General features: G+C 41.1%; 1 protein-coding gene across 1 annotated transcript in view; it reads left to right on the forward strand.

Annotated features, from left to right (window-relative positions):
- Positions 1 to 26,825, forward strand: part of SORCS3 (sortilin related VPS10 domain containing receptor 3) — a 445,583-nt gene that overhangs the window by 126,127 nt on the left and 292,631 nt on the right. Inside the window, exon 2 of the mRNA XM_075611819.1 lies at positions 14,689 to 14,756. Coding sequence (XP_075467934.1) covers positions 14,689 to 14,756 — 68 coding nt within the window. The remainder of the gene's footprint in view (positions 1 to 14,688; positions 14,757 to 26,825) is intronic.

Here is a 26,825-nt window from a genome sequence, read left to right on the forward strand (position 1 = left end):
CGAGCTTAAAAGGAACTATTCTTGCATGTCCAGTACTGTCATATGGCTCTGTGTAGAGGCAGCCAAATCTCACGTGGGGTACTAAAATCTTCTGCTTTCCTTACAAAAGAAAATGATTCGTATGACATTAAAACTGGGTCAAGAGTCTTCTTTAAAAGCTGGCAACCGCTTTTTCATTTCTACTTAAAAACTCTTTTATTTTCAATTTGGTTTCTGGTACAGTTGTTCACATTCATATTTTTACTTGTGAACGTAACAAATCTCCATCTTTAATCTTCCTTCCTCATTCGGTCTCTCCTTATCCACTTTTTCTTTCCTTTGTTCTCACTTCCGTCCTTTTATTTCTAACATGATAATTGTTTCTCTTTTATTCTCCTCTTATTTACTTTCGACTTCCTCTCTTAAAGGCTTTATGCGCCGCCCCTCCTTTGTAACGCTAAACCAAATAACGTCAGACCACACAAGGTTGGAAGAAAAGGTCACAGCTTTATTTTAACACCCGCTGTTAAAATCAACCAGCCTGCCCGCCAGCCAAGCAGGATCCATGCAAAATGGGGGGGAGATCCTTGCCCAGACAGCCAGCAATTGGCCCACTCCCTCCCCCCGCCCAAAAGCACTGTAAACTGGGAGGGGGAGATCCTCATTCTGCTGATGTTGGGCTGCTTCCCTCCCCCTCCCGCCCCTAGGGTCAGCTTAGGCCCAGCCCTAAAGTTGGCACCCAGCCTTTTACCAGCGTTGCTTGGGCATAGGCCGGCCCGGCCCTACAGCCGGCGCCTCCAGCCTGCCGAGCTGTTCTAGGGGCTCCAGCTGAGGGACGGACCCTAAAGTCCTCGCCCATTCTCCGTCTCCTGAGCTTGGCTGGCGCGGCAGCTCCGCTGTGACGAGGAGACAAACTGCTCCTGGGTGATACAAAATCATATTAATATAACACTCCAACAGTTTAATACAATAGCCAAACATTGGGGATGGGTGGGTGGGAATTCCGTTAGCTCTGACTCTTCCCCCCAGGGACCCTCTCTTTATATCCTCTCACCCCCCTCCCCCTAGATGGGAGGGGACAAGCAGACTTCCCACTCCGTGGGGGAATGGGGGTTATCCGACCCCCCAGCTCACGCCAATCAGGACGTCGCAGCCCTTAAGGAGCCTACGACCCCATTCTGGGGCCTCTGTCTCATCATTCTCCTATACATAATGTATAACCTGCTTCACTTAATGTAACCATGTATTTGTAGCCATGTATTTGTCATCATAACTCTCTGCCCAGGACATACTTGAAAGCGAGAGGTAACTCTCAATGTATTACTTCAGCGTTGCGAAAACTAGGGGGCGCACCCCCAGGAGGGGGCGCGGCGGTTACTGAGGCCCCGCGCTCTTCCCCACGGCATTTAAATTAAATGCCGCTTGAGGTTCTGTAATTCACTTACCTGCTGCCAGCAGGGTCTTCGGCCACGCGTCGCCATGGCAACTCGGCATCAAAAGACGCTGCGGGGTCATGTGACGTTGCATGGCATAGGCAACGCGCGTCAAATGACGCGGTTGTGTCACGTGACGTCACAGGACCGTGGCGTCATTTGACGCCAAGCCTTTGAGAGAAGGGGGTGCGCGAATGCTGCGGCTCCCAGCAAGGGGGCCACAGCTCAAGAAGTTCGCGCCCCGCTATATTACATCCTGGTAAAATATTTGATAAATAAATATTCTTTTCTTCTCTGTTTTTCTCTACCAATGTCCCTCTTCAGTCTAATTTTTTTTGCCTTTTATTCTTTCAGTCCATTCCATTCTATTGCTTCTCTTCCTACATATCTCGCTCACACAATCCTATTTGTATTTCTTATCGCCATTTTTTTATTTTCTACCTCCTCCCCAATAAGCTGTCTTTCTGTGTTCTCCCAGACTCTCTCACTTTCCCCTTCTTCCTGTCTCACTCTCTATCTCTCAATCTTTCCTTTATAGTGCCACCAAGAGAAAAAGTTCAACATGATGAAACATGGCGAAACTTTGCAGTGGTTGTAAACTTTTCCCCCCAAGCAAACTGGCACGGTTCGCCCCCCAAAAATTGCCAACTCACAGGATCAATATGTAGGTCACATTGTCATGAAATCTTGTTTTTTTTTTTTTAAATTTTTTACACAATTTTAAAACGAAAATTGGCAAAAAATAGCAGCGTTTTGACAACATTTTCCAAGAAGTATTTAAATGTTATAATTGTCACCAAATTTCAAATACAAAAAGATTATTCTTTCTAAAAAAAAAAAAAAAAAAATCCAAAAATGTGTGTGAATAGTCATATTAAAATTGTACAAATGTGCTAAAAAAATATAGTGAACTAGAGCACAGCCATGTTGGATAGTCACATATCTCTTCCCAGCAGTGACAAGTTAGGAGCAAGCCTCTCAGTTTCTGTTGGTGTTGCTGGTAAAGAAGAATCTGACAGCCCGATTTGTTTACATCTCACAATTTCTCAGACTCACTTTTCTTGTTGAACTTTTCACTTTCACCTGTCTCTCCCAAATGTGGATTTCTCAAAACTGTCGGAGCTTGTTGGCCGCTTCCCAGAGAACCATTTCATTCAAATCACAGTCTGCTCTCCCTGCAGCCGGTCTGCAGAAAGTGGCCACATCGCCTCCTGATGACTGGGGAGATGTTATAATAACAGGGCACTGAGCAATTCACATCTGCCAGACATCTGCCTGCTGGCAGTCTTTATGCTTTAAGCCTGTGCTCCGTTTTCTGTTCTGTAAGTTCAAATCTATTTCTAAGTGCTTTTGCTTAGCTCCTGTGGTTGCCTAAATGGGTGAGGTTATTTCAGGTGTGTAGAAAGGGGGACAGGGAAAGAGCAGCGCCCCGTGAAATAATATTGAAATGGATAGATTTGGCTTGTAGCCCGGTGGGATTTACATGTTTCACTTCCAGAAGAATCAAGGTGTTTCCTAGACCTGCCCGTGTTTGTCAAACATCACATATTCAGATTCTCGGTGCACACAAATGAATACACACCCTGGCTCAAGATTCCAACTCCATTTAAAGAAGGTATTTCCCAAATCAGTGTGCTGCATTCCACAACTTATATATCAAAGACTTTACTAGAAGTACCGAGCCTGCAAACCCACTGAAAAAAGAAACCCGCTTAAGAGCACTCAGGTATACCGTTTAGAAAATAACAATTTATTACTTGACACAAAAAGAAATAGATAACAGTACAAAAATATTAAAAATTAGGCTAGGACCCCTTACATGAATACTACCCAAAAGAAACACTGTTGCATGATATAGGATAAACTATCAATGTAAACCCTAATGCCTAGTATAGACAGAAATACGAGAATCGCTTAGATTTGCAAAAAACTCTTAGACAGGCTATTTCAAATTCCAAGTACATGAGATAATAAGTCCCTAAGGACATGGAGTGATTAGTCAGTATATGAAATACTTCCTCATCAAGCATAAATTCCGCCTCTTTAAAGCAGATATATTATCCAAACCCCCAGCAATTTGAATCTCTGTGGGAAATTGGTAGCTGTGCTCTGAGGGTCACTCTGTACATAGAATAAAATAACACGCATGTGACATGAAAGAGTACGTGCTCTCAAAAAGAGTGCAAAGTGAATAGCCTGTATATTGCACACATGAGTATCAAAAGCGTTCAAAGTCCAGAAAAATAATCTCAGCAGTGTTAGGAAGCATAGTTACGTGACTGCATAATCCAGGGGTCCTGCCTAGCACCCCCACTCCTACGCGTTTCGTCAGAGGACTTAAACTTGGAGTGGTCCATATATATATTCCCTGTCATTTTGATTGGAGAGTACAAGAAAAGAAATGAAGAATTGTGCTAATGATCGCTTTTACAGTAAAGTGCTAACGAGCTTCATTATCTTGGACATCAACAATTCCACATTTGTTTTCACATATTTGGGGTACAGTAAGTCCACTCACTTGTCTTATGACAAATAGGAAAGCACCTGGGACCACTTTTTATGATAACTTGAAAAAAAGGAAGAAGTAATGTCAAATAATATTTGTGGGTGTCTATAAACATGGCTGACACCGAGTATCCTCTAATGTTTCGGAATGGCTGCTGGGTAGGCAAAACTGTTTAGACACTGTTTCCAGGTTGATGTTGTATGAACAGCAAAAGGGTGAAACATTTATTATGTGAATTCTTCTGTATTTGGAAACAATATACAGGATATATCATTTCTTGTAACAACACTGGTTCAATAATGTTATTTATCCTCTCTGAATAGGAGACAGTCATACTTTGTTCCACTTAGTATGGCAAGATGTCAGTATTGAGACTGAACAAATAAAGTACAGTTTTTGCTGAATTTGACGACCCCCTGAGTACACTGGTGACATATTACTTCCACTTTGTTGATCCTTTAAAATAAAATGCCATAGTCTGGGCAGATGCTTCAGAATTGAACTCATGCTTTGCCACACAGCCAATCATGTTGTGCCATCCCAGGCAAAAAACCTGTGCATATTACCCCATGATTAGGGGGGTAGTCATACAGATCATCGTTACAGGAGCGGGCACTGCATTCTGACACTCCAGTAGTGAAAGGAGTGAGTAGTTGATTTTTTGCTTCAGTTATTATTATGTTAATCTCACTATTTTAGGAAGGCAGGATTGCTGAGAGCAGGAATTAATTGGCGAGTGGTTAAGTACTGGACTCTCATTTGTCTGCATAAAGAGATCGCACCTCACCCAGTCTCATATATCTGGGTGATACATGAGACACTGTTCCTTTCTTGTCACCTTTCTCTAGTCTTTACGTTTTCCCTCCTTACCTCCCCAAGAATAGAACACATTTATACTGTAAATTGCTGGAAACAAAGTCTCATATATCTCGTTTCACGTACGCTGAGCACTTTTACTAATTTAATGTTGGCAAGATCTTACAATAGGTTTAATGAACTAAAGTAATTTTCTTTCATAGTAAAATTTTATAGGCCTGAAAGGTCTTGCTGCATCTGAATGTGCACAGTTACAAAGGGAAGAGCCTTGATTTATAGATTGTAGTATTCATAATAACTGTGATACCGGGTGTTCCCTGGGGCTTCGTGGCATCTTCATTTGAAAATGTGGTAGAGAAAATCCTCTGTCATTTTATCACCTGGATTGGTAAATACGTAAATTGATCCCAAGAAATGGAGCGTGTATAACATACAGTAGCATGCAGGAACTGCCCCATTAATTTACAGCCTAGATTAACTCCAGCACTTTGAGAGGCCAACAACACATTGTGTTAGAATTTATCAGCGTCTGATGTGATTAGATAACCTTGCCTGGAAATCCCTGCGCATTAGAGAGGACAAATTAACTGCATTCCAGGGAAAAAAACAACATCTACTTAAAGTAGTAAAGTGAAACCATTATATAGGGTGCTATAATCTACAGGGCTGTACCCTACCTTAGTCCAACATCCAAGGCAAGTATTAGGACACCATACAATCAAGCCAGTTGGGGGGTGGGGGGAGGGAGTGGTGTGTATGCTTAGTTAAGTTATGGTGGATAAAAAAAGTGACAAAAACCCTCCACAGTAAAGCATATAGCAAAAGGAAATATTACTGTGTGCTCATTTGCATGTCTTAGACAGGTCTGCAACCCCGCTTTTCACCATTATCACCCAGCACACAGTGCTTCCATTGCAGCAAGGGATTCTGGGAAATGACATGCAAATGAGCACACGTGTCACCTTTTGCTTCAAATCCATTTTGACATCGATCCCTATAAGCTTATGCATGCGACATTGAACACCTTTTAAGCACAGCCTGGGTTAAGATGCATAGCCAGTAAACCTACCCACACACAGCCGTTTTGACCTTAGTGGGTCTCATCAGTGTGGGGTGGTTATACTGGCTTTGCAAAATGAAGCATGGGATCGGTTTTACCATACTTAGTTAAGTTATTGTGGGTAAATTATATATAGGTAACCGAGCTGGGATTCCAGGGAAACTACCCCTTTTTGTCAAAAGTTTATTTGAAGTGATACCGCAGGTTGTGCAGTTGCTTGTCGCAGCAAAATGGCAGATTTGTACAAGAGTCTCAGCTTACTTTGGAGAATCCAAGTTACTGTACCATACACAATGTCCCCATTGTTAATGATGGCTATTAACATGCCTTGAACAGCAGCCAAGTCATTAAGGTACAATTTATTCCTATACAGAATACATAGTTTAGCATAAGTCTTAGGTACCAGTTTATCAGTTTAAAAACCAAATGTCAGATGGGGGTCAAGTCATCACCTTAAAGAATTTAAAGCAGTCCACTGGGGACAACTGGGTGTTCGAGTCAGCAGAAATACTTAATAATGATGTCGGCAGCTTTTAAATGTTGGGTTTGGCTCCAGCCAACATATTGACTGCTTTGTAAATGTTAAAAATAGTTCCTTGGGAGGGGTGTAAGATGTGCACTTTGGCTATTTGTTACTGTGTTTTCAGTTTAGTGCTGCATGGATACAGTGTAACAGGAGAACAAAGAAGAGACAAAGTTCTTGGTGCTGGGAAATAATGGCGCTTATAGCCACAGGAGTGGAGGGTTTGTTCATAAACTCAGAACTCCCTGATAAAACAAATACAGCAAAGAGCTGACAATCTAATACAGAACTCCCACGTTTTTATAGTTCTATCTGTTAATTTCGCATGCTACGTTCCACAGTGTAATTCAGAAACTACTTTATAATTGTAACATCAATGTGGCTCTATTGGAATCTTTCATTATCAGTATTATCATACAGTAATTTATGGAAAGCATTTTACATGGAAATAAAAACTACAAAATGTCATAGAGCATGGTAGACTGAAAAGGTAGTGGGTACATGGAAAAGCCTCCAAGCACAGAAGTAGAAATAATAACTGTGTAACTCTCCTTAACCAGCTCCAAAAGGAGTTTACATCAGATTGACTATATACAGTGGCAATGCTCATTCTCTCATACCTGCTCAGGGTGCTGGGTGGGTGTAGGTTGGGCGTGGGTTCTTGAATGTAACAAGGATGGGCGCCTGGAACTTTTATAAAACATATAGTTCTTTATATGGTGTATGTGTACTGAATACTTCTTCCATCCCTATCTGATCCGGATTGCACTGGGGACCTTCCGGCTGGGCCAATCCAAACACAGCCTGGTATTACTAACACTGAGAACTCCTTACTAAAAGCTTGCATCCTCCCATTCAATTGTGAGAGCAATCCTGGTCCCTTATTACTGGCGCATACTTAAAGGGGCAAATTCCTTAAATGAAGACTACAAAGTGTGTCAAGACACATCTTAATACATTAATCAACGCACACAAACCTATTTACAGGGCTCACAGTGAGGTCCCCAGTCTGAACTCTGAGGAACCTGTTTCTATAACATTTGGTGGAGCTATATATACCCGTCTATCTCCATAATAGTGACATCACTGATCACAAGACATACTGCAGATTGGCAAACTCTTTCTGCACAGTATTCCTATATCACATGATGGGAAGGGGAGTAGCCTGAGTGAGCCCACACAGTTTTAACTCATTAAGACCATTAACCCGTTAACTGTACTAGTTGTCCCAAAGGGGTGACTACTACTGTAAAGGATTTACAAAGACAGATACTTGGGACTGATATGGGTAATCCCAGAAAAGAAGAAGCCCCACCCCCCAGGTTTAAAGTAGCAATCTTATCTAAAATCAGTATATTTTTACCCCCATTAGAACCCAAGGGTCCTCTGGAGCCAAACATTTTTATTTTCAGTTCCAGGGACCCCCTGGTTCCTGAGAAACTTATGGGTGTAGTTAGCGCATTCTCACAGGGCATTTAAATAGCGCATTCTCCCAGTGCATTTAAATAGCGCATTCTCCCAGGGCATTTAAATAGCGCATTCTCCCAGGGCATTTAAACAGTGCATTCTCCCAGGGCATTTAAATAGCGCATTCTCCCAGGGCATTTAAACAGCGCATTCTCCCAGTGCATTTAAATAGCGCATTCTCCCAGGGCATTTAAATAGCGCATTCTCCCAGGGCATTTAAATAGCGCATTCTCCCAGGGCATTTAAACAGCGCATTCTCCCAGGGCATTTAAATAGCGCATTCTCCCAGGGCATTTAAACAGTGCATTCTCCCAGGGCATTTAAATAGCGCATTCTCCCAGGGCATTTAAACAGCGCATTCTCCCAGGGCATTTAAATAGCGCATTCTCCCAGGGCATTTAAACAGCGCATTCTCCCAGGGCATTTAAACAGCGCATTCTCCCAGGGCATTTACATAGCGCATTCTCCCAGGGCATTTACATAGCACATTCTCCCAGGGCATTTAAACAGCGCATTCTCCCAGGGCAATTAAATAGCGCATTCTCCCAGGGCATTTACATAGCGCATTCTCCCAGGGCATTTACATAGCACATTCTCCCAGGGCATTTAAACAGCGCATTCTCCCAGTGCATTTAAATAGCGCATTCTCCCAGTGCATTTAAATAGCGCATTCTCCCAGGGCATTTAAACAGTGCATTCTCCCAGGGCATTTAAATAGCGCATTCTCCCAGGGCATTTAAACAGCGCATTCTCCCAGGGCATTTAAACAGCGCATTCTCCCAGGGCATTTAAACAGCGCATTCTCCCAGGGCAATTAAATAGCGCATTCTCCCAGGGCATTTACATAGCGCATTCTCCCAGGGCATTTAAACAGCGCATTCTCCCAGGGCAATTAAATAGCGCATTCTCCCAGCGCATTTACATAGCGCATTCTCCCAGCGCATTTAAACAGCCACCGCATAGGAAGTTGTGGCAGATAACGTAGCGGCTTCCTATTAGATTACGGGACCTTCTAGATTTGGGAGCATATTGAATGGGGAGGGGAACACTGGTAAGTATCAAGAACAAGGGGGTCCCTGGAGCTGAAAATAATGCCGTCAGCGCAACTCTCAGGTTCAAGTATTGCTAGAAAAAAGAGAGAAATCAATTAAAGTGGGACCGTTTTAAGGTTTTACAATGGAAAAGGGAATTGGGCAGAGTATACAAAGTACATTAAACTGTTCTTATCTTAAATGTCTCTGTTACTTAAAGGGGAAGTTCATCCCACAACGTGCATTATTCTAAATGCATGAAAGAAAATAGACATATACAAAGAACTTCTCTATAGTTTATATTCCCCCCCGAGAGTGGCTCGTAGGGACCTCGCAGCCTCTCATATTGCAATGTCCTGGTCACACCACTGGGGGGCAGCTCTGTGCAGGGTCTTGTGTTCCCAACGTGTTACCAGGTCCTATACACAAGTTCTGGTAAGCAGTTCTTACTTACTGTATATGCCTATAGTCTTTCCTTACATACATGAAAAGAAAATGTGTATATATCCATTTGAGATATATATATATATATATATATATATATATATATATATATATATATATATATATATATATATATATAAATAGAATTTACCAGATTGGAGTCCGGAAAAAACGAGACAGCACACAGTCTTAGTGATTCCAATGCAGATGTAATCAAAGTAACATGGCACCACCTCCAACGTTTCGGTACACTCAACGTGACCTTCCTCAGGGACGTGCAATAAGTGAATGCACGTCCCTGAGGAAGGTCACGTTGAGTGTACCGAAACGTTGGAGGTGGTGCCATGTTACTTTGATTACATCTGCATTGGAATCACTAAGACTGTGTGCTGTCTCGTTTTTTCCGGACTCCAATCTGGTAAATTCTATTTTTACATGTGCATATGAGGCAAGCATCAGCATCTTATCTATGTTTACAGTGTGCCAACTGAGATGATTTTTTCATATATATATATATATATATATATATATATAGTGCAGAATAAATGAGTTCTTCAGTATTAGGTGATACCGAAGAACTCATTTATTCTGCACTATCGCAACTGGACTAACACGGCTATTTTCTGCTATATATATATATATATATCCGGTTAGGAAGCAAGAGCGCGGTTTGACTTTACTATATATATATATATATATATATATATATATATATATATATATATATATATATATTCATATATTCATACATATATTCATACATATATACACACACACACACACGTTGAACTGCTCCTTAATCGGAGGCATTTACTTTTATGCAGGAGTGGGGAAACTCCAGTGTTCAAGGATAGGTCAGGTTTTCAAGATATCTCTGCTTCAGCACAGTGAGCGACAGATTGAGCCACCTGTGCTGAAGCAGGGATATCCTGGGAACCTGACATGTTGGTGGCCATTGAGGACTGGAGTTGCCCACCCTTACTTTACGGTGTCCTCAATATTCACTACTTTGCTTTGTGACGTGGGAGATTTATACCAGACTGCAGTTTAAATGCAGCAAATTACAACAGAAGCTAGAAAATAGTCAGCACTTCAGGGCAGAAGCCCCGGTAATGTTTTACTATGCACAGTTCTAGCGTCAGAATTGCACAAGAATGAGAAAATTATTGTTCTGTGTCCGCACATAATAATAATAATAACAATAACAACAACAACTTTATTTCATATAGCACACACACACACACACACACACTCCCACCTCTAACGCTGCTTTATTCATTTACCAACATTTTCATGGAGATAAGATTCTACAGCAGATCAAACGCATTTTACAAGGAGCTAAATTGCAGTATTGTATCGTACTGATCCTGAATCACCAGGTATCCCTCTCTTTAGGAATCATTATCTTTTTTTTTTTGTTGCTCCATATTATTGATTTATGGATTGACACCAGATGACCTATGCTAAGCATAAGCAATCTGGGAGAAACTTCATCACTTCAGCTGTCTCATGTTTTTTTTCCAAGGTACAACCCATGGGAAATAAGGTTAAGCAAGAAGGCAACCTCCGTTTAAAGGATAAATGCCCTGAGCATCTGTCAACGAACTATTATGGGTGACCAGGGACCATCCTCTAAAGGAATTGCTAACTTTTTTTGGACTTTTATAGATTCCACATCTGTGATACGTTGTCAATAACTCAGCTTTGCAGCTTGGGAGTTGCGGCTGGCTTATTAATTATATTTTTATCCTTTCTTATGCCCAGAGATTTATTTATTTTTGTCCTATAAGAAGAGTAGGGCTACATCTTAATAGTCTCCCAGCTTCAAAACTAGCAAATAAACTAACAAATAAAAACCAAACTAATCCCCTCCCATGGGACTTCTCTCTCTGATAAATGACCTGTCTTGCTCCACTGTTGCCCAGTTGATAAATCTATGATGGAATGTTGCACCAGTTTTGAAGCTGGGGGATGGATAGACATGCTTCTTTAAAGGTACAATTCCATATAAATTGGCCAGTTGAATTTCTTAGAGGCCTCCGAATGGAGAAGTGTTTGTTAATCAAGTGTTTTCTTTCCCCTTATCCCACCCTGTCCTTATCAGAGAATAAATAAAGATAAGGTGGGGGGGAGGGGGGCTGTACAAGCACTGGCTGATCACACAGTGACATCACATAAAATGGAGCCGCCAGAGGAAATCAAACCTCTCCAAAGTCTCACTTTAACAAATACATTACAAATACTTATAGTTGTCAGGTTTGGGTAAACAAAAAGTATCAATTAGCAAAATGTGATGGGAATTACTGTAGTTCACTTTGATTCTAGGAGGGATTGGCCCTTCAAATAATCCCTTTTGCAAAACTGGTGCAATACTGAAGTTAATTAAACATATGAAAGAAAAAGAATCCAATTGCTTTTACTGTATTTTTGTCTTTGGTATAACTGGCCATTTTGTGTGCAATGCACCGGAGCATTTATTAAGGAAGTTTATCAAAACTGGTGCAATAATTTGCACCCGATTTCTAAGACACAAATAGCCCATAATTTAACCCTCAATGTCTATTCACCTCCTTTAACTCCCTTCTCTGATCAACTGCACCTGCACCCCCTTCCACCCACAGTCCAACACCGTGCCACCTACTTCACAGATAAAATGTAGTCCATTAGACATGAGATCTTCATTTCAGGCTCCATACGCACCACTTACCCCCCCTCGCACACCTAAATCCATTCTCAGCTCATTGTCCCATGTAACTGTGGATGAGATCTCCGTTCTCTTCTTATCATCTCACCCCCCACAACTTACCCCCTTGATCCTATTCCCTGACTTCTGCTCTACTCCCACTTTGGCACACCAAGCCCTATCCTAACTCACCTTTTAAACCTCTCATCTCCATCACACTCCCATCTTCCTTTAAACATGCACTCATCACACCCATCTAAAGAAACCCTCTCTTAACCAACATCTCTATCTATCACCACTTTGCACCCAAGCCACTAGAGCATATACAACCGCTTGACTCAATGTCTCTCCTCCAACTCCCTGATTGACTCTGCAATCTGGTTTCTGTCCTCTGCACTCCCCCAAGACAGCACTCACAAAGATGGCAAATTACCTACTCACAGCTATGAGTAAGGGTCACTTCTCCTTACTAATGCACTTCTCTCTGCTGTCTTCAACATTGTTGATCACCCCCTTCTCCTGCACAGTCTCCACTCTATTGGCCTCCATGGTGCAGCCATCTCTTAGTTCACATCCTACCTATAAAACAGCCTTTCAGTGTTTCCATCTATGGTGTCTCCTCCTCTTCACTCCCTCTTTCTGTTGGACTACCACCATGCTCTATCCTTCGTCCACTGCTCTTTGCCCCCTACACCTCTTCTTCTCTTTCTGAATGAATACAATCTTCTTGTCTTTCAGTATCATCTCTATGCCAATGACGCCCAGATAAATGTATCTTCCCTCCCCTGACCTCTCCCCCTCTCTTTTGTCCTGTGTCACCAACTGTATCTCTGCAATCTCCTCCTAGATGTGCCACTGTTACCTGAAGATGAAATATGTGCAAAACAGCACTACTACTCTTTCGCCATATCCACTGCCAATGGCTACACCCAAACTCTCCCTCACAGTCAATAATACCACACTCTCATCAACAGGGCTCGACAAATTCTAAAAAAAAAAAAAAAAAAAAAAACACTCGCCCTTTTCAAAAATCTCACCCCCCCCTCACGAGTCTTACCTGCAGCGGTGTGCGGCGGTGTGGTGTTGCATATCCCGCCATTCTCCTGCAACTTGCGAGTGTCTCTCCTGCAGCTCCTGTCAAAATGGCAACGCGGCATCATTGCCATGACAACGGGACCCTACGTGATACTGCGTGACGTCTTGTCATCTTGTTATGGTAACTTGACAATACGTAACGTCCCATTGTTATGGCAAAGCAGCATAATTTGACGTCGCGCAGCCATTTTTTTACAGGAGGTGCATGGGAGACACAAGTTGCAGGAGAATGCCGTGATACGCCGCACCACGCAGCCTCACCCCGCCACAGGTAACATTCGACAGCTGGCAAAATACACTCGCCCCAGGCGAGTGCATTTGTCGAGCCCTGCTCATCAAGACCCCAAGCCTTCTGCATTGGGGTAATCTTTGACTCCGTGTCTTCTTCATTCCTCACATTCACTCTCTCACTATATATTGCCGGCTTCATCTCCGAAATATCACTAGGATACACCCTTTTCTCACTTGTGGCGCTACTAAAATCCCAATTCACTCCTCTTGTCCCGAATTGATTACTGTAACCTTCTCCTAGCTGACACTCCCTTGGTCCACCTGTCCCAACTCATCCAAAATGCTGCTCCCAGACTCATCTACCTCACTCACTGCTCCACTATGCAAATCCCTGCACTGGCTTTCCATAGACTCTAGAATTAGATTTAAAACCTTGTACAAAGGTCACAATGACACTGCCCCTCTTTTACATCTCATCCCTCACCCCCAAATATATCACTAAACACCCCTCCGATCTGCCCATGACATCTGCCTTTCGTCCTGCCTTATTTCGTCCTCTCACTCCCACCTACAAGACTTCTCCAATGCCACACCCTCTCTCAGGAAATCCCTACCATGTACCATCACTCTCCCCTGGCATTCAGACATTTAAAAATTCCCTGAAAATGCCGGTTTTGAAGGAAGTCTATCTGCAATACCCCTAACATCCCCTTCCCCCCCAATCCTATTGTACCAGTTGTGCAGTTGGATCAAACTCCACACTATCACCCCCAACATCCACCGGCAAGTCACTTTATCTCCCTGTGCCTCTGGGACCATAAGATTGATTGTAAGCTCCACGGGGCAGGAACTCATGCTTGCAAAAAATCTATGTACAGTGCCACACATACTGTCAGCGCTATACAAGAAAAAACATTATTATATTATACATAGGGGCATATATATATATTGAAGTCAATAGGGAATTTCGTCTGGAAACGGCCAGATTGGTTGCTTGACTGATACAGAATAAGCCCCATAGGGCCATACATATCATGTGTTACAGAATCCAGCTTTGTATGACTAATGAAATTTCTTTAGGTTCGGATAATCATACCTTTCATTTAATTTCCCCTATGTCAATGCTTAAATCCTGCTCTGGAAGAATGGGGTCTTGTATTCCATGCTAAACAAATGTAAAGAGAATTAACAATGTTTAATTGATTCCTTCCGGCAGCTTTTATTTCAGATGCAAAATGTCTGGAGGATTAAAACAAATGCTGCTGGTTGCAGGAACGAATGCAATTAATGATTTCTGTGCTGGTGTCTGATCTTCTCTAATACCCCTGTATTAATGAATGTGTGCAATGATCTCTTCTGGGTTATTTAAAATGCATCTGTGGTTGAACAAACTAACATCACTTCTTTGTTTCTTTTTCAGGTGATCCTGATCCTAACGAAGCTCTATGATTTTAACCTCGGGAGTGTAACAGAAAGCTCACTTTGGAGGTAAGAACAGGAACTACTGTAGCAATATTGTTGGGAGCGTTTGGCAGGAGAAAGCACACGTGACCAACGCATTGCAGCCCCTCTGCTACAGAAGCAGTTTTGCTAGGACACATGTAGCCCACTTCTCTGCAAACTGCTGGGACCCCTAACCAAGCACAGGAAGTGTTCCAATGCGCTCATGGGGAACATGAAATGTGCTACATCAGTGGTAGCCAACTCCAGTCCTCAAGAGTGACCAACAGGTCACGTTTTCAGGATATCCCTGCTTCAGAACAGGTGGCTCAGTCAATGATTGAGCCACCTGTGCTAAAGCAGGGTTATCCTGAAAATCTGACCTGTTGGTAAGACTGGAGTTGGCCACCCCTGAGCTATATCTACAGTATATGACCGCCATTACAAAGCAATCTATTATTAAGGTCATTCATACATATCATGTCTAATTACTTTGCTGATGACCTTTAAGGAGATGCTGATTTTATGAGAAGGGAACCTCTCTGTCTATAAATCTTTTGTCCTTCCAGAGAGCAACATAACAAATAGCAAAGCGTCTCGGAAGACGGTTACCAGTTTTCTTAATTTAAGACGCTCATGATTTATTAATGCGCCTCTCCCATACAGATGCTGCCTTTAAACTCTTGTTTTTAATCTGCTGAATCTCACAGAATCTCAGCCAAACCTGCACATTGCACAGACCTCTCAGCGGGCGGCTAATTCATTGTTCAGAGCTCTTAGCACCGAGGACCTTATTTTCCTGATTTTTTTTCCCCTCATTTGTTTTCTATCCACCAGGAATATCTAAACTCTTGTTACCTGTTATGTACAAAATAATAGAGTGTAGAAAATGTGCTGTATGTTACGTTTCAAATCCAGAAAGGACTGGATCATGAAAAAATACAAGGAGCTTTTTGTGAATAATTTGCACCTACCTATAAGTGATAATCATTGTGGATGTCAGGCTGTTGCCAGTGTACAGTATGTAGAAGCACAGCCTTGGGACTAACACACTGACCATTGACGTAGGTCCCCTGGTTTCATGGCCTCCTTATGCATCCTTGCAAATTCCTCATAACATCTCCCTCTGACTTTATGCATCAGCCAATGAAGATACCAAATGACCATTTTTTTTAATTATACGATGGTCATTGGGGAATTGAGTTGCATAAACTTGTGGCAGCAAAGGAGTTTAGTAAAAGCACCGCAGAAAAAAAACATTAATATTAATACGACTACAATACATACTGTGATAATCTTCAACAATGAGCTAGTTCTGCAATGTATATTCTCTGATATTTGTAGTTGAGCTTTTAACATTGGTGACATTGGGCCCACGTTTGCAAAGCTAAAACAAATATCACTAAGCCACAGAATGTGTTACACGGCTAAGTGCTATCACTTGTTTTCAAATCCACTAAATAAATTGGGACTGCACTTGTAAGTTGAAGGATAGTTGATTTTTTTTTTTTTTAAAGAACTTGAATATAAACTTAGTCATTATGAATATGAAATTGAAAATAAACCATATGCTTGTCTGCCCCTTTTGACCCTCAGCCAGTTTAAAACCCCACAGAAGATTGGGCAGATGTCCCTCTATTGAGCTCGCGACAGTTCTGTTTTACAAATCAGAATAATGCTGACACTAGTTCTATTTGAAGGTTGTAATACGTCTCCAACCAAAGATTAGGAACCCTACATGCATTCCACTCTCGGGTATCTCTCATCGGACAATTAATTACTTGCCACATTTACTTAGACAAAAAAATGACCCTTCTCCTGCAACACTACACAGCGTGTGAAGTCCTGTGAGGCGGGGACTGTGTGCTAACCTGCGATAGGATTCCTCTTGCCTTTATAAATGACATTCATTAGGTTAATGATTGGATTGAGTTCTTGCAGTTGCTAATTAGCACAAATATCAGCTCATATTCTGGCAGCATTAGGCATTCAATTAGAATTGATCTCCAAAAGTGTTTCTTTAAAGTTAGCATAAGGTAATTTTACAGGATCCTTCCCTTGACACAGTGACGCTTTCCACACTCCTGTAAGCACATGCTTCTATGCTCCAGATCCAGATCACAGGGAGATGAGTTTAGTAACCCGATGTCACTGGATTTGCAGTGATGCAAAGCCTTAAATTGTTTTTGAAAGGGGGGACTTTCATATGTTTAAAACAAATCAGGTGTTCGTCATATGGAACTGAATTTAGTCCAAGGACCAAGCACTTGTGTTTATTAATAATCATAGCTAAAAGTAGGAACAATATCACTCCGAGCTAGATTATACCCTCCTCAGCCACAGGGACACGTGGCAGGGTATGGGCTAACGTGGCTTTTCTTTTCTAGGTTCCCCCAGTGAGAAATGGAATATGCAGAATTAAATGACAAGACTGAGCATATCTACACCTTCCCAGCTACCCTCTACATCAGCCCCCCACCGCATATTAATGCCCTTCCTTATTCTTTTAAACATCCCACTGAATTTTCTGAATATGGCTCCTAGGTACTTCCGGTTTCCCAAGCTGAGACACACGTCCCTCGGTGCAAACTTCTGCCTCCCATTTGTAATATTTAAAACGTTTAACAGCTTAAAAAAATGTTCCTTCATGTTTTGAGGAACGAGTCCAGCCTGAGATATGGAATCATTGACTCCTTTTGAAAACCAGAGCTTCCTTTTGGGAGCAGGAAGTTGGTCACAGAGGCTAGTCTCAATATTTCGGACACATTTAGATACCTTTGGAATTCTTAGTGGAAAGGAAAATACTAATAGAGATATGCAAATGTGATATAAAACGCTTCGCAAACTTTAGGGGGTTATTCTTAATACGTCAAAGTGGCGGTTTGTGCTATTTTTGGCCAAATATCCAATTTTAAGTCTATATACGGATTTTTGGCCAAAAAGGACCCAAATGGCCACTTTGACATACAGGTATATAGAATAATTCCCTTCATTTGCAAATTGGCCAATGTGTAAAAGACTGGTTTTGATTTGCAGGATCAAAATACTCAATTTGCTTTGTTTTCCTGCACATATTCATAAAAATGCCAAAGTTCTTCATTAGACCGTCGTGGTCATTGGTCAAGCTTCAGATATTCATTTTTTTTTGTCGTCAACTACTGTATGAAAGTCCTATTTGCATCTCTCCTGCTGTCACAGCGCGTTCCCCTCTCCACCATGACCTTCAGAATCAGAACTCATTCTAAGGAGTGCGCATGCCACGTGGCAAGCTGCTGGACCACCTCCATCTGAGATAAGACTTTAACACATTCCAAAACTGCAGGGATTTACAGTGAAATATTATACGTTGCTTGAAGAGTTTACCATAGTTATATGTAGGAGGCCTTAGAAAAGTTCTCTCACATCAATGTTTGTTTTAAACTGAAAACATTGTTTACTTAGTTAACTTTATTTGTAAGAAAAAATATTTGTATTGAAGTGGAGTGTATTATATTTAGGGGTTACGGTTTTCAGTGTTTTTTTGTTTTTTCTGGTGCTCTAATGTTACGAAGAAAATCTGTGTGTACCAGTGTTACCAACTGAATTGGTACACATTTGAATTCGATGTTTATCTCTGCGCTTAGTTTTCATACTTCAATTGTGTTGCTTTTGTACTGCTGCAAGAGGTCTAATTCAATAAGAAATTATGCTTCATTTCCAGTTTATTGGATTTAACTGAAAGTGCAAAATGATTAGTTGGTGGTATTTTTTTTTAGTGTTTTTTGGTTAAAATCTGGTGTAGATATACAGCTTACATTATTTTTATGTGGAAGAGTTGTGAAGTCCTCCTGAATTATTATTTTTTTTTACAATCAAGTACATTTTAAAAATTTTAATCAGACGTTTACCACCAATTTTAATACTGTAAGTCAGAAATTCATTTTTGAGATTGATTAGATTGTAGATGATAGCAATGTACACTTTAAAACCTTTTAAAGTCGGTGGACTGTAATAATTATGTACACAGAAAAAGCAGTAATCACCATAATTGGCTTAAGAACGTACTGTACCATATGACCAAATTAGAAGACTCAAGAGAAACTGCACGTCTGAGGAAAAATATCACGAACAATCAAGTGTTTTAGAAAGGAGATTTTTAGATAAAAAAAAAATATGACCCACAACAACTTAGGGTAAACCGAGAAAAAAATTGAGGCCTTTGAAGGGAAAATATTTTCTTATAGAAAGACAGAGAGATAAACGAAATATTAAAGAACCCAAAACATATATATATATAAAAAAAAAATGATAAATATTTTTTGCCATTTATCACTCAATTTAATAAATAGTCTTTTAAAGTGAAAGATATTCTAAATAAACATTGGGGCATTTTAAAGACAGACCCTATTATAGGCAAATACCTACCTGATTATCCACAGATCATTTACACCAAGGCACTAACTTAAAAAAATTCATTAGCCCCGAGTGCCTTTAAAGAGCAAAATATTATCAATACACAGCAAGGAGTTAAATGATCGACCGAAATGTTTTTTTTAGTTGCCATGACTGCGGAGCTGGTGATCATCGTGGAATTAATAGAACAGGTCATTTTAATTCTAAAAGAACCGGTGAGATTGTTTTTTATTCCGTCTTATATTAGTCGTCGGTGAACAACTGGAATGTTAGAGCATCTTTGTAATATTATGATAGGCTTAGAAACACACAATGTCTCTTCACATTTAAAAACAAATCCACAACTCCGAATGTAAAGGAATTAAATATAGGGGCATTGATTTTATTGCCAAAAAGTGGAGGGGAGGAAATAGATTGAAAGATTGATCCCAAAAAGAAAATGTATTGCATTTTTTTAGTTAGGGTCTCAGTCCACACGGTTTAAATGTTGCTATAAACCTTAACTCCCCCACTCCCACACACCCCCCCCCCAAGTGCCTCTACTGTATTGCTCCCACTATTTGGATTCCTTTATATAATATTTTTTTTCGTTTTTAAAGGACAAAACAGCTGTCTGAGTAGGCTTACTGGCTTTACACTTTTCACCCAGGCTGTGTAATATGGCAGGCACACGCTTATAGGGGGTCTATGTTATAATGGACAAGAAGCAAATGGTGACACTGTGTGCTCATTTGCATGTCATTACCTGGACTCACTGGCTGAAGTAGAAGCAGTGCATGCCAAGAGATAATGGGGAAGGGCATGGTTGCAGACCCGTCCAATGTGTGAATGTGCTCACAAGTGATATTTTTATTTGCTGTACACTGTAATATCTCACTTTATAATGAGTTCTATATTCATTAATATATTTTAGTCGATAAATATTTAATACGATTTTATCATCCAATTATTTTACTGTTTTATTTCATTTCTAATAGGGATATCTCCAATATGATGCCACTATTTCGCATTTGTTGAATGAGATTTCATAAGACATTTCATGTAGGTTTTAAAGATTATTTTTTGAATTATGGTTTGTCTATATGTATTGTTAGTTTTATTATGTTATAAAAGAAATGTAAGTAGTTTGTAATATTAATATTATTCAGGATGAGTTGCCTTGTACTGTACCTGTTGATCATATCATTTTGGTTGTGTGTGGACTTTACACAATTCGATTCACCTAATATTGGTTTCCCTGGAACTGATTTGGAAGCCAATTAGACTGCTATTAAAAGGGAATATGATGTCTAGCTATCAGAGCCCCTGAGGAATGCGATGGAACAGTGAAACGCGTAGGATTTTTAATTTGTATTTGGAACTGTGAGCTTGCTGTACATTTGGCTGCCGGCCACTTTGGAAGACTTTGCAGACACAGCTGAGCACTGGACCAGAAGGGACGCGGTGCTTAAGTGTCCTTCCAGTTAGCTGGGCACCAGCCAGCTGTGGGAAAAGCAGAGGCACTGAGTCATTTTGAAAGGCACGGATGTCCTGATTTAAACAACACCCAATGTTTCTTATCTGTCACCTTAGAAGTGCAATTTAGCTACAGTATATGCGTGATTATCAGTAAACAGTTTACACTATGTCTATTTCTTCTTTGTAATGTCACACACAGGGACATTGGCGAGATGAACATTGTCCCGGAAGGATTGTCACAGTTGGATAATGTGGATAGCACAACCTCCATAATACACCACTTTATTGGAGCACGTTTTAAGAACGTCTCTGCGGGTGTTTTCACCTCTGTAACTTTTTATCAGTGTTCACAATGAAAAGAAATTGAATTTGGTGTTTATCGCGCACTTTTTTTAGTTTCCGTACGCCGCCGTTCTCTCCCACCTGTGGACGAGCTGCCACAAGAGGGGGAATTCAATAGGAAATTATGTTGATTTATGGTTATCGTTTTTAACCAAAAGTGCAAGATAGTAGGTGGTGTTTTTCGGTTAAAACCTAAAACCGTAATCCCTCATTATATTTAGGCTGAGCTGGCTGGAGGAGGCTGTGAGAGTTATCGTTGCTCTGTTGGTTGAATGCGTTTGTTAAGACTAGTTAGCAGAATCATAATATGCCTGATTTTATGTTTCTGAGCTTGTACATTCAGATAGATATGTTATTTTTATTACAATATCAATGTGTCAATTTGTTTTGCAGAAACAAGTTTACTCCCCATGGTGCTTGCAACAGTGAATGAAAATGAATGACCATGTATTATGTGTAGTGTGAGGACAAACAAATCTTGATCATGAGCAATGTAACCTTCATGTGGCCAGATAATACCATAAAGTAGAAAAGAGAATTCAACTTGCAACAAAGCTAGTGACTGGATCTTCTGGTCTCTTCCCTTTCTACTTGAGGAAATAATACTTTCTATAAAGATATAATTGCAACCACAGTACCTGGAAGATCATTGGGAAGGCCTTCACCTAGTAGTGGATCAACAAGCGCTGAAGATGATATGTATGATATAATGTCTATGCAGACATTTGAAACGACAAAAGAAGGCGCTGAATGTTACGGACAAAACCTGTGCAAAAAACAGCCATATTCATTCAAGCACAGGAATCCCATTCAACGCAATTAGAGATTTTCCTTTGATAGATCTGGGGCAATTATTTAGCATAGACTTTACCCAGCTACAGCTGGGAGAGAGTTTAGCAAATAACCCCCATTGTCACTCAAACTATTTGGGAAGAATTGCACCTTTTTAGTTCAAATTTTCTAAAAAGAACTTGATTTAGGAGTTTAGAATTGTACAGGGAATTCTTTCCAAAATTTCACACAATGCACCAAGGATAGTAAAAAAAAAAAAAAAAACCTTAAATGCCTGGCGGTAGTGGTAACATCACTGCTTTTTTAAACGGACTAAACCCACCTTGAATACCACTGTCAGCTCCTTTTGACCTTGGACCTTATCTTCCTGTGTCTCAGCATGAGAAATGTAATCATGAATTTTACAGAGCAGAAGACTGTGCCGAAAAAATGATCAGCGCGACTCTATACCCAACTCAATACCCACTGCTAAGTGCTACCTATAGTATGGAGCATTCTTCTTACACTATCACTGTAATAAAGTGCGGCTTCCTAGCTGATTTAGAATGAAATATTCACAGCATTAAAAGGGATAACACAGAGTATAGGGTTACCTTCTCTTTGCAAGAAATCTTATTAATATGGTTTTGGAATAAATTAGGTTTATCTGCAGTGCATTTGTGTGTGTGATTTGCCAACATGATCTTTGACTTTCTTTCACAACGAGGCAAAGCTCAGGAAATGATTGTGCTTTCCAGGGTTTTCATTTTGGTACAGTCAGGATTAAGCCGTGCTTGCATGTGCTGTGAGCATTACAATTTTCCTAGCAGTGTTTCACTTGAGACGTGACCCATATCTGTGCACAGCACAAAGGCCATGGTTTCTTACTCCGTCTGATGCAAGGTGGAAGCAACACTTGCTCTTAAGACACACAAAGAGGGCGAGTAAGCACAGACAGGAACTATTCCCAATCATTATCCTGGCAAACATAAATTACGCACATTTTGACATTGTGCAACCAAGGGTTAAATAACCGATCTATTCCATTTCTCCTGAAATAACAATGGCTCATAATAAGTGCTAAAAACCAAAGAGACAGCCAAGCTGGATGCCTTGTGGCTTGATATTAACCCTTGCTGATGTCACCAGAGGTGCACAGTAATGCATAGTGCACCATTTTAACGACGCATAGACCCCACTATAATATAATGTGAAGCTATCTTCCAGATTTCGGCTCCATTCATTTGAAATGGGCTAAAATCTTCCCACTCAGAGAAGTCTGTTTCTCAGCATATCGAATAAGGAATCAATGTGGATAATACCGAGTATCAATGATGCACAAGATAACACAAAGTAATATATATTATGTCAAAGGTCTCCTCCCCTATTTATCCCTATTGCATGAAGGGTGTGATGGCCCTTATTAATTGCTTATGGCTTTAGAAAGCAGACCCCATAGATCAGGGGTTGGCAACTCCAGTTCTCAAGGGCCACCAACAGTTCAGGTTTTCAGGATATCCCTGCTTCAGCACAGGTGGCTCAGTCTTCGATTGCTCCACCTGTGCTGAAGCAGGGATAGGTAGATAAGAGTTTAGGAGCACTCAAATGCCAGGTATAAAGTTCCATAAGACCAAAAACCACCATCCAAGGTAAATAACGTCAGAATTAATAAATGTGTAAGTAGTAATGCCAACAATTATGGGTAAACGCCCCCTGGAGACAGGTAGTGGGAAGCAAAAGAAAGCCCTCACCATCTATCTCATTGGGGGCTAACCCTGTAGCAAGAAGATAATTACTCACAATTCCTGGTGTGGCTGGATGGATATGCTGCTTCCAAAGTGAAGTATACAGTATGCAGATGATGTAAGGAGTGCACGATCTGGTAGGAGCAAAGGGAGGACCCATTTAACAAAAGTATAAATTTATTGAGTCATCAAGACATTAAAATCCAACGCGTTTCGAACGTTTATCCTTGATATAGAATGCTAACACGTTCGAAACGCGTTGGATTTTAATGTCTTGATGAATCAAATTTATACTTTTGTTATCTGGGTCCTCCCTTTGCTCCTACCGGATCGTGCGCTCCTTACATCATCTGCATACTGAAGCAGGGATAGCCTGAAAACCTGACCTGTTGGTGTCTTGAGGACTGGAGTTTCCCACCCCTGCCATAGATTCATTCATAGCTCTGTAACGGATTTTCTGAACTGGCCTGACCCACCCAATCTCATATTGGCCCCTGTGGTCTAACCAGTCCCCATTACAGTGTGATGTCTGGTGGTGCACCTGTTGGCAACAGGACTCCTGCGTCTCCCGCATGATGTTGTGTTGGGGATTGCCAACCCAGACAGGCAGCTGAGGTAGTGTGCTTGAGTCCTACCTATATCCAGTGCAGCGCCTCCACCTCATCAGGATCCCAGCTTGAGCTTGTGGATGGTCCTGGTGAGGAACTCCTCTGTGGTGCTTCTCTCTGTGCAATTACTCCACACTTACACACGAGAGTATATTTCAACAGGATCATCTTTATTAGCACGGTGGGCCAGCTGCCCTCCACAATGGGTGAATTTAGCCCTCCATTGTTCACCGTACTTCCCTTTGAAAGGTATAGTCCTCCTAATGTAGGGATTCCCTATCCCCGCAGGGATATCTCCCTGTGACCAGGTCCCTGGTCACAGTTCCAAACACTGTCCTTCTAACAGCTTCTTAACTCCTCCTCCATAACTCAGCAAACACACTCTTACTCTCTACTGCCAACTAACTTTTTTTTTCAGTGCTGTGCCTTATGTATCCTCTGGGGGCTGACACAACTCTGACATCACTAACCATGGAGTCAGAGCCTGTGACCACTCCCATACATACATAGGGCACCTCACCAGGGTGTGAGGGCAAACCTCCATGATTACTGCTGGCATGCCCATAACTTACCAGGTCTTACTGTCAGCAGGAGAGATGACTGCAGCCATTTTACAGCATGGCTACAGCTCTCTTGTTTGGGGCTTGCAAATTGGTGCGCTCGATTCTTTTCGGGCTGTTTGGTCACAAAATGGTTGAGCCTACATATGAAAAACAATGGTTTACACGGACATTAAAGCAGCCTCAGAATGAGCATATAATTGGTTCCATGCGGTAAGTGTCTGTTCTGTCTCCCTCTCCCATCCCTCCCATTGTTTCAGCAGCTGGTAAAATCTTTGTGCTCCTAAGAAAGTGTCTGATTTATTCTTTGTCAGAAAGATATACACCCTGTCGCAAATTAAATCATTCTAAACTGTGTTTTCATTTTTTCTTCTGAGATTTTATGCTGACTGAAGACATGTTGATGGGTACAGATCTTATTGAAAATAAAAATAAAACCCTGTAAATATTTCATGAAGTAGTCTATTTCTCACTATTCGTTTTCCTTAGCTTTTTCCTCACGTCCCTTTCATTGCTCAGAAAAGCATTCTGATTCCCACACACGGTATATGAGCACAATACTTATTTAATAGACGAGCTCTAGGAACACTTTTCACTGGTAAATAATTACAGAGATATGGTATTACAGCTGTAAAACTGATATACAGAATAGAATACTGCTTAACAAGTAATATAATCGTACACCTGATCTTCCCTTCATATAAAATACATTCCTAACGCACAGCTATGAAATCATGTCCTTATTTGCCATCAATAACATAGCATTGCACTATTTTGACGGAAGGGTTCTTGTTAAACCACGTTGATAAACGCTCGTGAAACTTCCTGCTTTTGCAACTAGTGCGAGTTAGAAATATTCCTCAAGAAGTCTCCGGAAGGAAAGGAGAAGGAATGAGAAAGGAGTTGAGGTTTCCAGACACATTCATATTACATCAAAGTCAGACCTTTGTTTTCCTGTTAAAGTCCCCTGTGAGACCACAATGAACTAATGGCCGTGATATGTATGTAGTCCCCTTAGCATTTCTGACTGGTCGCTTTTAGTGTTAATCTCCTTAGTCTGACGGCGTTTAGAGCAGAAATCCCAGGAGCTTGTTTTTTACCCTATTATTTAAAACATTTTAATGATTTGTGGGTCCCCATAGATAAACTGTGCTATTTTATAGCTCTGGCAATCCCGGGATCCCCAGATACTCACTTGGGGAAGTTATTAATAAATCTTCTCCCTCCATGGGAAACAAAATAGCTTCCACATCTCTAGGCAATAGGAGGTCGCAGCATCATCATTTGCGGCTTCTTATTGGACAAGCATTTAAAGGTCCTAGTGACATTTGTTTTTATTTTTTTTTTATTTTATATCCGCTTCAGACTCGCTGCTTCCTGAGAATGCGATGCATTGTAAGGAACCCCAACCCTCTCTCATAGCGTGTCTGAGATCAGATGTATTGTAAGGAACCCCAACCCTCTCTCATAGCGTGTCTGAGATCAGACACATTGTAAGGAACATGACCCTCTCTAATAGCTCTCATTCTTCTGTATTTGGTACAGTTTTTGAATGATCAGAAAATTACACAGAAACCATTAAAGATGCCTGTGGAACCGAAGGGCTCCTAGGAACCCTGGTTGAAAAACACTGTCCCAGAGACTTCTTGCAATGCTAACAGAGAAAGTTACTCTCTAGGGTAGGAGGTCTATCTCCCCAGGTATCATAAAGCCCACAGTTACAGTGAGTGTAGCAAACCTGCTACTGTACATCTTACCTCATTTCCAATGAAGCAGGACAAGAACTTATGCCAGCACTCAGAGTAAACAACACTTCCTTGTGAAGCAGTAACAGGGGACGCATCTGCCTGCTCTCCTCAAGGACTACACAAAATTAGCTCAGACCAGACAAAGTGAAGAAAGAAGGTGCTGAGTTAGCTCTAGAACTTCTGCCAGAGGTCTGCCCTCTCCTGGGAAGTCCAGCATGACAAGCCAGGAATAGTTCCACAGAAAGACACATCTGTAAAGTCTTCCCCTCTGGTCAGACATCCTTGCTAGGAGGTGGGTGAAGAATTAAAGCTGCATACTATACATCCTGACTTGCCAAGGCTACTCATCGTAGATTACAAATATTTATACAGCAAGAGTATACCATCATCACATCCTATGTGCCTTGTGCATCAATTGCAGGCCAACGAGACCTAACGTGAGACTTAGAAAGGTGGTACTGGTCCAAAGCTGTCATATGTTTGTTTGTTTGTA

This window comes from Ascaphus truei, chromosome 8, assembly GCF_040206685.1.
Source record: "Ascaphus truei isolate aAscTru1 chromosome 8, aAscTru1.hap1, whole genome shotgun sequence".
Lineage (NCBI taxonomy): Eukaryota > Metazoa > Chordata > Amphibia > Anura > Ascaphidae > Ascaphus > Ascaphus truei.